Source organism: Ictidomys tridecemlineatus, chromosome 10 (assembly GCF_052094955.1).
Source record: "Ictidomys tridecemlineatus isolate mIctTri1 chromosome 10, mIctTri1.hap1, whole genome shotgun sequence".
Classification (NCBI taxonomy): domain Eukaryota; kingdom Metazoa; phylum Chordata; class Mammalia; order Rodentia; family Sciuridae; genus Ictidomys; species Ictidomys tridecemlineatus.
In genome coordinates, this window is record NC_135486.1 from 112295542 (window position 1) to 112314378 (window position 18837).

General features: G+C 36.8%; 2 protein-coding genes and 1 pseudogene across 4 annotated transcripts in view; 1 reads left to right on the top strand and 2 right to left on the bottom strand.

Annotated features, from left to right (window-relative positions):
* The window catches only part of LOC144367625 (cytochrome P450 3A11-like), a 492905-nt gene that overhangs the window by 241254 nt on the left and 232814 nt on the right, over window positions 1–18837 (top strand). The window lies entirely within an intron of this gene.
* The window catches only part of LOC144364731 (cytochrome P450 3A4-like), a 382460-nt pseudogene that overhangs the window by 231176 nt on the left and 132447 nt on the right, over window positions 1–18837 (bottom strand). The window lies entirely within an intron of this gene.
* Window positions 3532–18837, bottom strand: part of LOC101971685 (cytochrome P450 3A9) — a 30443-nt gene continuing 15137 nt past the window's right edge. For both annotated transcript variants that reach the window (XM_078022212.1, XM_078022211.1), the window contains 5 exons: window positions 17786–17852; window positions 15353–15513; window positions 13850–14076; window positions 4600–4762; window positions 3532–4049 (listed from right to left, as the gene is read on the bottom strand). In XM_078022212.1, the coding sequence (XP_077878338.1) occupies window positions 3954–4049; window positions 4600–4762; window positions 13850–14076; window positions 15353–15513; window positions 17786–17852 (714 nt within the window). In that variant the 3' untranslated portion in view covers window positions 3532–3953. The remainder of the gene's footprint in view (window positions 4050–4599; window positions 4763–13849; window positions 14077–15352; window positions 15514–17785; window positions 17853–18837) is intronic.

The window sequence follows — 18837 nt, forward strand, 5'->3', positions numbered from 1 at the left end:
CAGCAAGGAGGGCACAGGAATCACCATATGAAGAGGTACAGTCCTTTAGAATGTCTTTTTCCAGAAATCCCAGATGATGAAGATACAAAATCCAATTAACTGGTTTTCCCCAGAATTCCCAAAGCTTGAAAGGATGAGGTTCCCACTGCATGTGATAAAAACTTATGCATTTGCTGTATATGGTGAATTCTGGTTTATCACACTATGTGCAAACTCAGAGCTAATCAGATTATTCCTGGGATCGCACCTCACCCTGAATCTCCCAAACCACAGGAATATGGATTTCAGGCAGGGAGTAGCTCAAGCAGTGTGCCTAAGATCAATAGGAACTTCTTAAAGGTTTATAGCAATTTAAATTTCATCATCTATTTTGATCTTCCAAACAATTAAGGCAAACAGGAACTTGATTAAGCTACCAACTCCAGGATTCTGGTGGATAAAAGGCTGAACAGTGACTCACAGATAAAGAAGCATAAGGCTGATAGCCAGGAGGACCCGAGTCTCTACAGAAAAATTCAGGGTCAGATTCTTCATCACTTTCTTTCATCAGTTTTGAATTATCTATTTTTCTTTCAGCTATGTGGGCTGCCCTTTGCAGAACTGTGCCTGCAGAGTTTCCCTTTTGTGACAAGCTATGATTCAGTGAGGCCAGTTTTATGCTGGGGAAGCAGGTTGCACCAGGGACAAAGCCAGTGGAAAGGCCACTTTTGCATCTCCTGAAATTGGAGGGGTCAGGTGTCCTCTTTGCAGTTGGCAAAGAATAATACACTCTCCTACTTTGACCTTTGAAAACAGAGACTTAAAGATGCTTTTTTGGGTAAAGACAAATGACTCTGAGGCCTGAAGCTGTACAATGAATAACTAAAAGCAGGATAAAGCTTAGCATTCTGCCTTCATTCAGTATCCTTTACTAACTTAACATTTGTGACTGCTCAGCTCTGCACATAGACATGTTAATAATTTAATGAGTGCTCAGATAAAAACTAGCAATAGATTACAAATGTATCTAATCTATCTTATCCTCCTTAAAGACTGAGGAAATTTTGAAGAGACATTCAACTATCAGCTTCTATAAAGTTGATAGAAGCTTTTTAGTTGTATTTGAACAAAACATCTTTGTTTAATTTCTCATTTTAATGTATTGCTGAGAGTCAGGCCCATTGCCTCATACATGCCAGTCAAGTGATCTACCATTGAGCCACAACCTCAGCCCCTCGAGTGTTAGCTTTTACAGTATCTTGTTTCAGAACCTGAGGGTGGTTCCCAGAAGTCTTCAGTCATTATTCATTTCCTTCAAGGAAAGGCAGAGCATTTAGACAGATAAACACACGAATTTATTCCCTCAACAGGAGCAATCATCTCATTGGACCTACTCTGCCCCATTTAGGATACCAGATCTGGTAGATAAACATCTGGAACAATAAATAAAATTTATTCCTTTAAAGTGATAAGGATTTCTCAAGAGCTACTTTACAGTGCTAAAAGTGAGATAGCAATCCTCAGACCTCAGTTTGGACAAGACTGCTTCACAATGCATACCTCTTCCCCACTGTCCCAATTCTGCTTCTATTTAAACCTTTGGGTCATGCCAGCACCCAGAAGACATGACTTAAAACATGAATCCCCTGGTCTTTCTGGTGTGGCTGCACTAACTAAAGTTCTTTTCTTGATTTTTGCAATTACTTTTTGGATTTTGGGTGTGGGAGAGGTGTGATGAGTGGCCAGATCTGGATTTTGTACCTGGCATGGGACTCCTGTAATTCTTTCAATTCTTATGTTGTGGTAAATTAATAAATCATTGCATAATCAATAATGCCAAAAGTTATGTAATATTATGAGAAACTCAAGTATAGTCACAGGCATTAATCTCCTGCTGCTGTCTTTTTGTTTTGTTTTGTTGTTGTTGTTGTTGTTTAAGTGGACACAATATCATTATTTTATTTTTCTTTGATTCTGAGGATCAAACCCAGTGTCTCACACATAGTAGATTGTTGGGGTTTAAGTGTGCAGAGTTTAGCTCCCTCAGCCCGACACTTTGCAAAGAGCTGTGGGTGTGATTTAGGTCAGCTAAAGCAAGCCTCAGCCAGGAGGAGAAAAAGTTCTCTTCCCCTTATCGCAAGCAACAACCTCTGCATGGTTTGGCCTAGAGGAAGAAGCTTCCTGCATACTGAACCTGGGAACAGTACATTCGGGGATTAGATAATATCTAAAGAACTTTGGGAGGGTACTTATCAAATGAACAGGAACAATCTGAATTTAGCTCTGTGTACCCGCTGAGACATGATATTTGGGAAATGTAGATGAAATGTTACTGAAGAATTGCCTGCTTTGTTAGAAGAAGAATATTAAAGGAACTTGCACATAAACCTCAGCATGCAGTTGCAATTGCTGCCTTGGCTCTGCATCCCCTGTGTCCCGGTGATTTCGCGAACCTTACCCAGGGGCCCGAATGCACTAGACATTCACAGTAGATGAGCATTCTACCTCTGAGAAAACCCAGTCCCATAGCTGCTGTATGTACAAATCATAAGACCTTTGTCAACACAAGCTCCATTCATATATCTTTGCCCACACAGGTTCCTCTGCCTAGAATACTTTTGTGCCTCATAAAAGACTCCTGCTGAGCCTCCAAAAGCCAGCTCTTATAGCACCTATTTTGGTAGAGTCTTTCCTTACTAATCTCAAAAAGTAGGACAACTTATACCTTGCCTGTAATCCTCAAGATTCTGTAGGCTGAAGCAGGAGGATCATGAGTTCAAAACCAGCTTCAGAAACTCAGTGAGACCCTGAGCATCCTACCTAAAACTTGTATCAATAAATATATATCATATAACATGTATTTTATATATATATATATATATATATATATATATATATATATATATATATATATATATGAAAGGATTCTAGAAATAATTGGTCATTACCCTATGTGCATATATGGTTATATGACTGGTATACGTCTACATCATGTACAAGCAGAAGAATAAAAAGTTTTACTCCATTTTTGTATAATGTGTCAAAATGCATTCTACTGTCATGTATAAATAATTAGAACAAATAGAAAGTATTGGGGATGTGGCTCTGGAGTCAATCCCCAGTACTTGAATAAATAAATAATAAAATAAATAGATAAGGTCTACACCATTAGGAGTTGAAGATGGATTACAACTATGTTTCTTGCTTTCCATAATCAAAAAGGGAAATAAAATGGGAGTATTAAATCTAAGCTAGAGATATAGTAATAAGTACACCTCAGTAAATTGTCACAAATTTTGTACTTCAAAAATGGCAGAAAGACACTATGAATATACTTTTCCAGTAATGGGAAATTCACAGTGGGTTAACTTTATCTACCTTACTATTTAGTTTGAATTGCTGAAAAAGCTCCATGTATTCACTGATTGTGATGATCAAAAGATTTAGTTTTGACTCTCACTGATTCAGTACTATATATCCCCTTAAATAAGCATAGAGGCTTCAGATAAACTTCTACAAGGACATGTTTATTGACTTTCTCATTATAAAACTTATCACAGAATATTTTAAAGAACACATCATATATCAATGTAACTACAAAAGTCACCACAAGCACCCTCATTTTTATTAAAAATTGTTGACAAATATGCTGATAATTGTTGATTATCTGATCAGAGCTCAGGAGGAGCTGCCAGGAGTAACTGTCGGTGAGAGGAAAGAGCCCATTAGACCCAGAAAAGGTGAGTCTTCACATCTGGCACTGAGGTGCTCACCTCCTTTTCATCAGAAAATAGATAATACTCTGCACAGACCCTGAGAAAGCTTAGAAAAGGTCCAGCATCTCTTGTCATTAATCAACTGAGGAATATAGAGTCTATCTTCATTTTGAGTTTTCTTCACAAAATAAATTTTTGTTCTCTGATGTTCTGAGTCCCAGGCTCTGAGGACAACAATGCACAAATACTTAGGGAAGTTCAGGCTCCACTTATTGTCCCATCTCTGCATACAGCCTTCAGAATAATGGGCTTTTCAGGTTTCAGAAGTCCATGATTGGCTAATTTTAGGGGAATCTGAAACATTTCAACAAGCACATGGAAAAGCACTGAATGAAACACCAAGAACCAAAGCAGCAAAGTTGAAAAGATATATTAAGCACAGTGATGCTTCACAAACATAAAACTACTTTTAGTATCATGTAATTTGAATTCATCCTACTCATTCTCTAAGGTGGGTCATGATTAAATAGTAAAATTATTCATTTATCTGAAAAATTATTTTATAAACATTTATCCTGTACAAGGCCTGAGACTGTGCACAGGGTCTCTCCAGGAGACTTAAAGCTGAATTTGCACTGTGCTCAAGTTCACAGTCCACACATACATATGGCACACTAACCTGCATTGAGTCCATACATTTTTTACACTTTGTTATTCATAAAGCCATAGATTTAGAGCCCCCACAGTGAAGAACTCTAATATCTCAAAAGTGGTGAAGAAGAGATTCACTGGACTATACATATAAGAATTAAATGATGAATGAGCATATATTTTTCTTTGTCTAGGCCCCTCTGTTTGGAAAAACATCTTCAAATAAACATTATTTATATGAAAATCTACTGACCTGTGTTTCCTTACAAGGTTGGAAGGAGAAGTTCTGCATTACTTTGACAAGAGCAAGTTTCATTTTCATGAGAGCAAACCTCATACCAATGCAGTTTCGGGGTCCATTTCCAAAGGGCATGTACATGTAAGGATCGATGCTGTCCTTGTTCTGCTTACTGAACCTGGTCAAGAAGATGACAAGTCAACAAAACATTAAAACTACAACAGTTACTTATTTCAGTTTGTGCCTTAGATATCCCCAAGCAATGGTGTAAAAGATTATTTCTGGGCTGGTTCTTGAAATCCAGCTGAGGTTTTGCTATAAGAATTGTTAAACTATCGAGTTTTTTCACCTTTCTTCCCCTTAGCCTATAGGAGTTATTCCACCTTTCTCCCTCTTAGCCTATAGGATCTTTCAGTCTTTTTGAGATGAGATAAATGCTGTTTCAAAGGAAATCATGATAAATTGAGACAGTAAAGGAAACAACACACATATAAAATATAAGGAGTATAAGAGTGAATACATAAAATGAAATAAGATAGTGGTTATGTCAGTTATGGGACATGCTATGAAATTCGAAAACACAGACACACACACACACACACACACACACACATACACAAACAGAGTTATGGTGCCATATCTGAGGATAATTAGTTTTAGCATCAGAATAAATAAAATCCTGGGTGTTGAACTTTCTTATAAAATAATTAGAAAATACTGGTATAACCTATGCACATCCTGAAATATATTTTAAATCATCTCTGGATTGCTTATATTAACTAATAATATGTAAATACTATATAAATACTTACTGTATTAGACTGTTTAGGGGAAACTGAAAAGAAAAGAACCGTTTATTTAGTTAGTTGAAATTATAGATCCAAAAATCATATGTACAGGCTGAGCACAGTGGCACACGCCTGTAATCCCAGCGACTTGGGAGGAGGAGATAGTAGGATCCCAAGTTGAAAGCCAGCTTCAGCAATTTAATGAGGCACTAAGCAACTCAGTGAGATCCTGTCTCTAATATAATACAAAATAAAGCTATAAATGTGGCTCAGTGGTCCACCGCCCCTGAGTTAAATTCCTGATACCCCCCAAAAAACATAAATGCACAAGGTTGAATACAAAAATTATCAAGTACTAGCAAAAATCAAATAATATATGATACAATCTAGTTTTGCAAATATCTATATACCTAGAAATATCTTTATGAGAACATGGTCATATTATTAATTCATAATTATTTAGAGAATTTAACAAACTAAAATTTTCTTCTTTTCAAAAGAAATAATTTGTGAAGTGAATAAGGAGCCTATAGCTTGAGAGAAAAAGTTTACCCCTCACACATTAGATAGAACACCACTCTCTAGAGTATATAAAGAACTCAAAAGCAAAGCACCAAAAAACCAAATAACCCAATCAATAAATGGGCCAAGGACTTGAACAGACACTTCTCAGACACTTCTCAAATGCTCATCATCTCTAGCAATTCAAGAAATGTAAATCAAAACTACTCTAAGATATCATCTCACTTCCGTTACAATGGCAGCTATTATTAGGACAGCAATAAGTGTTGGTGAGAATGTAGGGAAAAATGTACACTCATACATTGCTGGTGGGACTGTAAATTGGAACAGCCAATATGGAAAGGAGTGTGGAGATTCCTTGGAAATCTGAGAATGCAACTACCAATTGACCCATCTATTCCTCTCCTTGGTTTATAGCCAAAAGACTTAAAAAATAGCATGCTACAGGGACACAGCCACATCACTTTTTATAGCAGCACAATTCACAATAGATAAACTGTGGAGCCAACCTTAGATGCCCTTCATTGGATGAATGGATTTTTAAAATGTGGCATATATACACAATGAAATTTTACTCATCATTAAAACAAAATAAAATCATGACATTTGCAGGTAAATGGATGGCATTGGAGAAGATGAAGTTAGCCAATTCCAAAAAAAAAAAACAAATGCTGTATGTTTTCTCTAATATAAGGAGGCTGACTCATAGTGAGGTAGGTAGGAGGAGCATGGGAGTAATAGATGAACTCTAGATAGGACAAAGGGGTGGAAGGGAAAGGGAGGGGGCAGGGGGTTAGCAAGTACGATGGAATGAAATGAATATCATTATCCAAAGTACATGTATGAAGACAAGAATTGGTGTCAACATACTTTATATACAAACAGAGACATAAGAATTTGTGTTGCATATGTGTAATAAAAATTATAATGTATTCCGTTGTCATTTTTTTAATTAATTTAAAAAACTTTACAAAAGAATTTAGGATAGTGAATGGACATAGCATTCGTCTTGTTCCTTGTCATAAATTCATTTAATTTTGCAAGAAAATGTTATATTTATAACAGGAAAACTGCTTAAAATACAAAGACATATATAAAAATCATTACATAGGGAGATCCAACATGGTGGCAGGCCCAGAGAGATCAAGTCTCTGACCTCTTCAGCTATTCGGGCATCAGGAGTCGTAAACAGCTAAATACTCTTTTCTCAGGATCACTAGGCAATGCTGAGCTGACGTGGATCTGGGGCGAACAGTCTGGGCCTCTCAGAACACACACTGAGCCCAGATCGGCTGAATTCAAGCTCCCATTTGCCTGCTTCCCGAAGACAAACAGATGTGACTCAGCACTAATCCATCCGGCTAAAACAACTGGTCAGCCCTTCTGATTCTACGGAGATAAATGCCAACTGAGCCTTCATAGGTAGTGGCTACAGGTTTGAAACGAGGCTTGGGAGAGACAGTTAGGACACACCCGTTGCATTGGTCACCCGGCAAAGGGAAACGAACTGTCGCCATTTGCAAGAGATACCACCATGGCAGAGAACTGACGTCACCAGACTGTGGCGGAGGAGATAACTTTATTGAAACCTGTGGCTACAGGTGTGTAATCCCCTACCCTTCCCTCTCCACACATCGGGAAACTTTAAGGGCCCCTCCCAGCTCTCCCGTGAGCGCGATAGCCAGACTGAGAAAATCAGAAGTGGCACGGGACCCATGGCACAGAACTCCTGGCTTCTGCTCCCACCAGTGCTGACAACTGAGGTCTCTTGCACCATCTACCAGGGGCGTGGCTACAGGAGAGCAAGTAAAATTTGCTGAGGATTGTCAGCCCCAAGCTCTACAAACTTAGGGTCTGAGGGAATGGTAAACAGGGAGAATGTGCCCAGTCATTCATGAAAACAGGGCTCCCGGGAGCAGCAGACCTGTCGTGTAGCCAGTATTGTGGTGAGCGTCACTGGTGAGAGGGGCCTGGCTAGAGGAAAAGTGGGGAAATGACTAGACACAAGAGGAGGCCCTAGGCACTCAGCATTGGAGACACGCCCAGTCTGGAAGGAGGAGCTTCTGCACAGTGATTGGTTCCCAAATATTGACAGAATAAGCTTGGCCTGGTGGGCACAGCTCCACCTACTGGAAGAGAAGTTAATCAAACTCTAACACTGTGTTTATTAGTATTTTTTTCTTTTTTTTTTTTTTGATTTGGGTTTTTTTTGTTCATTTTCATTTTTCTTTCTTGTTTATTTTCAAATTTTTTAAAAAATTTTAAATTTTTTTCTTCTAATTTTAATTTTAATTTTTTTATTATTATTTTTAAATTTTGTTTTCTTTTTTATTTCCTATTATTTTTCTTTTTTTGTCTTTTCTTTTCTTTTCAATTTTCTTATTCGCCCTTCCTTTAATTCTACCTGCTTACTCTCATTCGCTTTAGTGACTTCTTCCCATCTCTTCTAATACCTTTCCTCCCAAGAATCATATAAACTTATAGGAGTAAACAGTAACTCAGCAGTCAAACAGAACGAGAAGTAACATGAGTAGCATGAAAAAGCAAGGATGAAAAGGAGTGCAAACAATGCAGAACAGCCTAAATATTCAGGAGGACGTAGAGTCATCAGAAAAATTGTCATATAAAGAACTCAAGGAACACCTTAGACAGATGGAATGGAACCTTAAAGGGGATATGAGAGAGCAAATTCAAAAAGTGAAAGAACACATTGAAAATGAATTACATAAACAGATAAAAGAAGAAGTTAAGCATCTTTACCAGGAGATAGAGACTATAAAAAAAATCAAACAATAATGATAGAAATGAAGGAAAGTATAAACCAAATTAAAAACTCAAATGAGAGTATCACTAACAAAGTGGAGCAATTAGAAGCCAGAACGTCAGATAATGAAGACAAAATATATCATCTTGAAAACAGTCTAGCCAACTCAGAAAGGCAGGTAAAAAATCACAAGAAAACATGCAAGAGATATGAAATAACATTAAAAAACCAAACTTAAGAGTCATCTGGATAGAGGAAGGTATAGAGATTCAAGCCAAGGAAATGAGTAACCTGCTGAATGAAATAATTACAGAAAACTTTCCAGAAATAAGAAAGGAAACGGATATACAAATTGTAAATGCATTTAGGACACCGAGCATACAAAATCAGAGTAGACCAACGCCAAGACACATTGTTATGAAGATATCCAATATACAGAACAAAGAGAAAATATTAAAAGCTACAAGAGAAAAAGGCAGATTACATTCAGGGGTAAACCAATAAGGTTACCAACGAATTTTTCATCACAGACACTGAAAGCAAGAAGGTCATGGAACAATGTATTTCAGACACTGAAAGACAATGGATGCCAACCAAGAATTCTGTATTCAGCAAAATTAAGCTTCAGGTATGACAACAAAATAAAAATCTTTCATGATAAACAAAAGTAAAGAATTTGCACCCAGAAAACCAGCATTGCAAACCATCTTGAGCAAAACACTATACTAGGAAAAAATGAAAAACAATAACCAAAACCATTAGTGGGAAGTGCCTCAGTAAAGACAGAGGGCAGGGTAAAAGATAATCATGGAGAAACAAACTAAATTTAAAAAAAAAGGATAAATAAAATAAAACATGGCTGGAAGTACAAACCATATATAAATAGTAACTCTAAATGTTAATGGCTTAAACTCTCCAATAAAGTGACATAGGCTGGTATCATGAATTAAAAAAACAAATCAAACAATATGCTTACTCCAGGAGACACATCTGGTTGGAAAAGACATACACAGGCTGAAGGTGAAAGGATGAGAAAAAATATACCACGCACAAGGTCCTTGTAAGCAAGCAGGGGTGGCCATCCTCATATCGAATAAAATGGACTTCAAGACTAAGTTAATCAAAAGGGATAAGAAAGAACATTATGTACTTTTAAAAGGAACCATTCACCAAAAAGACATAACAATTATCAATATTTATGCTCCAAACAATGGTTCTGCGAAATTCATAAAGCAAATTCTCCTCAATTACAAGAATCAAATAGACCAAAACACAATAATAATGGGTGACTTCAACACACCTCTCTCACCATTGAACAGATCCTCCAAACAAAAGTTGAATAAAGAAACTATAGAACTCAATACCACAATCAATAACCTAGACTTAACTGACATATATAGAATATATCAACCATCATCAAATGAATATAATTTTTTCTCAGCAGTACATGGATCCTTCTCAAAAATACACCATATATTATGCCATAGGGCAACCCTCAGTAAATATAAAGGTGTGGAGATAATACCAGGCATTTTATCTGATCATAATAAAATGAAACTGGAAATCAATGATAAAAGAAGGAAGAAAAAATCCTGCATCACATGGAAAATGAACAATATGTTACTGAATGATCAATGGGTTACAGAAGACATAAAGGAGGAAATCAAAAAATTCTTAGAGATAAATGAAAATATAGACACAACATATCAGAATCTATGGGACACAATGAAAGCAGTTTTAAGAGGAAAAATCATCACCTGGAGGTCATTCCTCAAAACTGAAAAACCCAATAAATGAATGAGCTCACACTTCATCTCAAAGCCCTAGAAAAGTAAAAGCAAAACAAGCGCAAATGTTCCAGAAGGCAAGAAATAATTAAAATCAGAGCGGAAATCAACAAAATTGAAACAAAAAAAACTATTAAAAAAAACTGCCAAAACTAAAAGTTGTTTCTTCGAAAAAATAAATAAGATTGACAGACCCTTAGACATGCTAACAAAGAGAAAAAGAGAGAGAACTCAAATTACTAACATACGGGTGAAAAAGGCAATATCACAACAGATGCTATAGAAATACAGAAGACAATTAGAAATTATTTGAAAACCTGTATTCCAATAAAATAGAAGATAGTGAAGACATCGATAAATTTCTTAAGTCATATGGTTTGCCCAGACTGAGTCAGGAGGATACACACAATTTCAACAGACCTATATCAATGGATGAAATAGAAAAAGCAATCAAAAGACTACCAACCAAGAAAAGCCCAGGACTGGATGGGTATAGAGCAAAGTTTTACAAAACCTTTAAAGAAGAATTAATACCATTATTTTCAAGTTATCTCAGGAAATATAAAAAGAGGGAGCTCTTCCAAATTCATTCTATGTGGCCAACTTCACCCTGATTCTGTAACGAGACAAAGACACCTCAAAGACAGAAAACTACAGGTCAATATCTCTGGTGAACCTAGATGCAAAAATCCTCAATAAAATTCTATCGAATCAAATACAAAAACACATCAAAAAGATTGTGCACCATGATCAAGTAGGATTTATCCCTGGGATGCAAGGATGGTTCAATATACGGAAATCAATTAATGTTATTCACCACACCAATGGACTTAAAGATAAGAACCATATGATCATCTCGATAGATGCAGAAAAAGCATTCAACAAAGTATAGCATCACTTTATGTTCAAAACATTAGAGAAACTAGGGATAACAGGAACTTACCTTGACATTGTAAAAGCTACCTATGCTAAGCCTCAGGCTAGCATCATTCTGAATGGAGAAAAATTGAAGGCATTTCCTCTAAAATCTGGAACAAGACAGTGATGCCCACTATCACCACTTCTATTCAATGTAGTTCTCAAAACACTGGCCAGAGCAATAAGACAGACAAAGAAATTAAAGGCATAAAAATAAAAAAAGAATAACTTAAATTATCACTATTTGCAAATGACATGATTCTATACCTATAAGACCAAAAAGGGTCTACAAAGAAACTAATAGAACTAATAAATGAATTCAGCAAAGGGTCAGGATATAAAATCAACATGCATAAATCAAAGGAATTTCTGTATATCAGTGACAAAACTTCTGAAATGAGGAAAAACACTCCATTCACAATATCCTCAAAAAAATTAAATAAAATAAAATACTTGGGAATCAACCTAACAAAAGAGGTGAAAGATTTATAGAACGAAAACTACAGAACCCTAAAAAGAGAAGTAGAAGAAGATTTTAGAAAATGGAAAAATAGACACTGTTCATGGAATGGTAGAACTAACATCATCAAAATGGCAATATTACCAAAAGTTCTCTATAGGTTTAATGCATTGCCAATCAAAATCCCAACAGCATTTCTTGTAGAAATAGATAAAGCAATCATGAAATTCATAAGGAAAAATAAAAGACCTAGAATAGCAAAAGTAATTCTAAGCAGGAAGTGAGAATCAGGCGGTACAGCGATACCAGATTTCAAACTATATTACAGAGCAATAGTGACAAATACAGCATGATACTGGTACCAAAACAGGCGAGTGAACCAATGGTACAGAATAGAGGACATGGAGGCTAATCCACAAAGTTACAACTATCTTATATTTGATAAAGGGGCTAAAAGCATGCAATGAAGGAAGGATAGAATCTTCAACAAATGGTGTGGAGAAAACTGGAAATCTATATGCAACAAAATGAACCTGAATCCCCTCCTTTAGCCATGCACAAATGTTAACTCAAAATGGATCAAAGAGCTTGATATCAAATCAGAGGCTCTGCATCTGATAGAAGAAAAAGTTGGCTCCGATGTACATATTGTGGGGTTGGGCACCAAATTCCTTAATAGGAAACCCATAGCACAAGAGTTAATAACAAGAATCAACAAATTGGACTTACTTAAACTAAAAAGTTTTTTTTCAGCATGAGAAACAATAAGAGAGGTAAATAGGAAGTCTACATCATGGGAACAAATTTTAACTCCTAACACTTCAGATAGAACCCTAATATCCAGAGTATACAAAGAATTCAATAAATTAGACAATAAGACAACAAATAACCCAATCAACCTATGGGCCAAGGACCTGAACAGTCACTTCTCAGAGGAGGATATACAATCAATCAACAAGTACATGAAAAAATGCTCACCATCTCTAGCAGTCAGAGAAATGCAAATAAAAACCACTCTAAGATACCATCTCACTCCAGTAAGATTGGCAGCCACTATGAAGTCAAACAAAAACATGTGCTGGCGAGGATGTGGAGAAAAGGGTACACTTGTACATTGCTGGTGGGACTGCAAATTCATGTGGCCAATTTGGAAAGCAGCATGGAGATTCCTGGGAAAGCTGGGAATGGAATTACCATTTGACTCAGCTATTGCCCTTCTCAGACTATTCCCTGAAGATCTTACAGGGATACTGCCACATCGATGTTCATAGCAGCACAATTCACAATAGCTAGACTGTGGAACCAACCCAGATGCCCTTCAATAGATGAATGGATAAAAAAATGTGGCATTTATACAACATGGAGTATTATGCAGCACTAAAAAATTACAAAATCATGGAATTTGCAGGGAAATGGATGGCACTAGAGCAGATTATGCTTAGTGAAGCTAGCCAATCCCTTAAAAAATACCAAATCTCTTCTTTGATATAATGAGAGGAACTATGAACAGAGCAGGTAGGAAGAGCAAGAAGAGAAGATTAACATTAAACAGAGACTTGAGATGGGAGGTAAAAGGAGAGAAAAGAGAAATTGCATGAAAATGAAGGGAGACCCGCATTGCTATACAAAATTACCTATAAGAGGTTGTGAGAGAAATGGGAAAAGAAACAAGAAGAGAAATGAATTACAGTAGACGGGGTAGAGAGAGAAGATGTGAGGGAAGGGGAGGGGGGATAGTAGGGGATAGGAAAGATAGCAGAATACAACAGTTACTAATAGGGCATTATGTAAAACTGTGGATGTGTAACCGACGTGATTCTGCAATCTGCATTAGGGGTAAAAATTGTTAATTCATAACCCGCTTCAATCTAATGTATGAAATATGATGTCAAGCACTTTGTAATGTTGTGAACAACCAATAAAAAATGATTACATAGCTAGCTGTATGTCATCTCTGATAAGAAATACAAGGACATGCTTAGACAACCCCAGCCCAGGGAAGTTCCCTTTCCCAGAGGCCCTGTACCTTTCAGGGCAGAACTCCTCAGGCTCTGGCCAGTGCTGTGGGTCTCGATGAAGAACAAAGCTTGGTATCATCACCACTGTCCCCTTCCTAATGGGCACTCCATTGATTTCAATATCTTTCTTACAGACCCTCTGAAGTCTGCCAGCAATTGGGTACAACCTGAGAGTTTCATTCACCACCAAGTCCAGGTACTCCATCTGTAACACGGTATCATAGGTAGCAGGTGCCTGAAGAGACAAAAATATATTTTTTGGAAATGCATGTTTGGAACTAAATTTAAACTCAATCTAGATAGTTTTATTAAAGTATTACAAGGTCCCAAAAATAACAGAATGGTGAAGGAGAGTAGTGCTTACAATTGACTAAGCATTATAATAACAATCATGTTCATTTGACAACCATATACATAAGAGACCTTTGCGACAATACTAAATTCAGTGTATAATATCCTCAGAATCATCATGTACTAGTTTTTCTCATGTAAGAAAAATTAACTAATAGAATATGACAATTACACTTAGGCAAAATAATGTGAAAGTCACTGTTACCTTTCTCTAGAAAAGTCACATGCCTATTTCAGGGAAATAGAACATAGAAAAGAGAAAATAACCCATTATACATCTGTTTTTTCTAATAATCCTGCTTTGAATATATATACTTAGAGATAACACTACATCATGTAAAAAATGTTGGGAGAAACTGGTAACTTCCACCCTAATACCACCAAAAGAAGGCTAAGATTCAATGGCACCACGTCACACAATTTTAGTTTCAGAGAACATTCTAAGGAGGACAGAAAACCACTCTCAGCCCTACCCTGTTTCTGGACCAGTCTCTTTGTTGTTCTTCAGGGCTTCATTGTGAGCTGTGAAGAAGAGGCTTTGTGCCTACTTCACTGCCAAACAAGCCATGCCAGCCCCAGAAACCATGTGTCTTCATATATGATAGACTCCCTGTTTAGGAAAAGGTGTGAGGATAGCAGGCACAACACGTGGCTAATGCCTGATGTGACATTGGAGAGGACACAAGGTAGAAGTAAATTGTTTGGCTCAGGAGCCAGAAAACCTGACTCATCCCTTGGCTGATTCTCTCTATTACATGACTAGAGTGTGAAGATGTGTGGAGCACAGCATAGTCGGCCTGCCCACCAAGACCAGGCTCACTCAGCAGAAAGCCAGGCAGGAGCTCTTGCCACAGTTCATCAGATCCAATTATCTGGACACTTGAGTGACACGAGCTTACACTTTCTAGGTATCATCATGGTAACTGGTAATGAGTACTACTGAAATTACACTCTTTTCAAAATTCCTTGTAGTTTTGAGAATAGCATTTTCCCGTCAATACTGTGTTTTCCCTTTCATTTCTCTCTTCAGAACCTTTCCAATAGAGCTGGTGAAAAGAATCAGTGACTATATTTTGGATGAAGCCTCCTAGGAAGTGAAAAGAAGGGAGTCTTGTTGAGGCACCACCTCTCTCCTCCCTCTCCAGGTACCATTTTCTCACCTTATTGGGCAAAGCCGCATCAATCTCTTGCTGCAGTTTGGTCTGGGCATCAGGATGGGTGGCCAGTTCATACAAAATGAAGGAAAGAACACTGCTAGTGCTCTCATAGCCAGCAAAAATGAAGATAATCGATTGAGCCACAAGCTCCAGATCAGACAGGACTAATGGAAGAGGAAACACAATTTAGGTAAATCCAGCAAATCACAAAATCAGCGTTCAGATGAAGAGAAATTCCATAAAAACCCACAGATCACTAGGCAGGACAATGGAAAAGCAATTCAGGGTCATTCTCAGAGTTGTTTTTACTCTCATGTCTATTCAATAGGGGAAACAAAGGAAAACTTTTTTTTTTAATCCAGTTTTCCTGAGGTCTACACCACTCTTGGACTTGGCTACTAACTGTGCAATTTTCACACCACCAAAGGTAGGTAATTTCAAGGGATACTATTTTTATCTAAGATACACAGTATGATCAATATGAACTTTTAATTACCTGGGCCCTGAAATAAACATGGTCTCTGTGCCAAACATGCAATTCAAGATAAAAAAGAATACATAAAACAAGTGTTTGAATAGTCTACAGAGTTCAGATTTACTGATTATGATTTTCTATGATGATGTCATGAGAACATTTATTTATCAAAACTTTTATCCCAGTGAGTATGAACCCCATGAAACAGGACTATAAAATCAAGGTTCAGGCCAGGTGCACTGGCACACGCCAGTAATCCCTGCAGGATGCTGAGGCAAGAGAATCATGAGTTCAAACAAACCTCAGCAACAGCAGGGCACTATGCAACTCAGTGAAACCCTGTCTCTAAATTAAAAAAAAGTAGGGCTGGGGATGTGGCTCAGTGGTTGAGTGCCCCTGAGTTCAATTTCTAGTAACCGTCTCTACTGCACCAAATAAAAGTCAAGATTTGGAGCTCGAATATTGGCATTCATACCTACCAGCCACCTGTGGGGGTTTGGATTTTAATTAATTAAAAATCAATATACTTCAGTGGCACTAGCCACATGTCAAGTGCTAAGTAGGCACATGTGTTTGGTGGCTATTTCATTGAAGAGTTAAACTATAGACTGTTTTCTTTATCTTAGAAACCTGAATAGAACTGGGTAGATACATTCAGGATAGATGGATGGATGGATGGAAAGACAGATATATATATAATAGTTAGTTAGATAAATAGAGAGATAGATATATAGATAGATGATATGTAAATGTGAACATAAAAATATGTACACTGGGTCTGGGGTTGTAGCTCAGTGGTAGAACACTCACTTAGCACAAGTGAGGCACTGGGTTTGGTCCTCAGCACCACATAAAAATAGAATAAAAGCATTGTGTGAACATACAACTAAAAAATAAAAATATCTTTTTAAAAAATATGTATACTGTCAGGCTGTAGTAAGCCAAGTGTTCATCTTTAGAGTTTATTGCTCAACATTCAGGACTTTTTTCAGATGGTTGTCAAGGCACTAGGTACCTCAAATTAGAACTGCAAAGAGAGTATTTGTGTATTACAGAAATAAGCATTAAATTAGGAAAAAATTTTTGAAGAAGAGAGAAAAATAGTTTATATTACTGAATGTGACTAGACACAGAAACATTTTTTCCACTGTTCTATGTAGAAGAATTTCATGTTAATAATCTTGTCAACTGAGAGTATCTAAAAGCAAAAATTCACAAGATGATCACAGATTATGATTTCTAAATTCAATTAATTGGATAAACAAAAAACAAACCTGTCAGGGGAAACAGAGCAGGAACCTAGAATATCTTAAATTAGAAAGCAAGAAAATACTTAGAAAATAAATTAAAAGGGCACAGAATACACTGTGTGCTACTATAATATGGATACATGTCATAGAATGTACAAGACCAAGAGCAAACCCTAAGAAAATCTGTGGACTGTAAATGATAGAAGTGTGTCAACACAGGTTCCTTAACTGTGATAAATATAACTCTCTGGTGGTGTATATTAGGAGTGAAGCAGTGTATTCAAGACTACATGAAGATCCTCTGTGTTTTCAGCTCAATATTTCTATGGCCAGAATAAACAGAAGCTACTTTTAAAACAATCACTTAAAAGGTGACAATAATAATAGAAGACTCGGGAGCCTACATGAAAGGGATTCCAGTGGACAAATTTGAAAGAATTGAGAATCAAAATAAAAATAGTAAAAAAATAAGTTGAATAAAAATATCATGCTGGTAAAAGAAATACTTGTTTAAATCAGATTCAACATTGAACATGGCTCTAGGTGTGCTTCTCTAGAAAGTTCCTCAGGCTACTGTATATGATATCCAATCACGCACTTTCTGCAACTTTGTAGAAATATTCTTCTTCCTGGAAAATCTCCTGCACATTTCTAGAACAATCCTTCCCTCTGAGTTTCCCCATCAGTAGATGACATAACAACCTTGTTTACCTTTATGAGACTCCACATCTTTGGAATTCTGAGAATTTATCATAAGCTGAAGAAAATCCACCCGATGCTAGAAACATAGATATTTCAAAGATAGAAGATCAGTTATGAAGTCAGAAAAAAATTAAGAGTGTAGAACTTATTTTCCCTTCTGAGGCTATGACTTCTTCAAGTACAAAGTCCATCTGGAGTTTCCTAAGTCATCAGGGAAAAAAAGCATTCATCTACAAACTTTGGACAGAAGGACGTTTCCCTGAGTAAAAAGAGGCTATGGTGTTCAATAGCTACTGGCCTTTGCTCTCCCTGCTTGTGAGCTCCTGTGGATTCTGAACACAGCCTCCTTGCCAGAAAGTGGCTGGCTTTGTCTCCTGTTACATTTATTTGCTCAGGGAGAAGTCCTGGACTGCACTACTCTTCACCAAAGACATCACAAATTAATCTCCTTCTATTTTTAGAGTTCACCATCAAATTTTGAGCAAGCTTCTTGAAAGATCCCACCATGAATGAAGCTATGAACTTTGTATTGACACCTGGAGGGCCCATCCTGGATTCCTGGCCTGCACACATCCTTGTGCTATGCTTTGTACATGAGGCAAAACCTTCACCTAAAGAACCCCATGCCTGCTCTATGAGGAGCCATACAGTGCCAGATAGCCTGAGGATGCATTCTGTGGAGAGTTTGTAAAGTGAGAGGTTTGGAAATGCAATGATTCTTGACCATATAAAATCTGATAAAATTAAAGCACCAGGAAAAATAACTATGTTGAAATTGTATCTATTTAGGAGAAGGAATATGATAAAATATTTCCCTCTATTTAAATAAATATTTCAAAGAGCAAACCCTAATTTTTATAAAAAAATTAAGTTCTACATATTAACAAGGTACCCTATTACTTTGATATATTTATATGCTGTTTGATGTTTATGTCAGTTTAGACACATCTTTAACTGCATATATCATTTCCTGGTGGTGAATATTTTCAAAATTAATTTGGCTCAATTAACAAGAACAATTTTAGCATAGTGTTGCAATAAACATGGGAGTGCAGATTTCA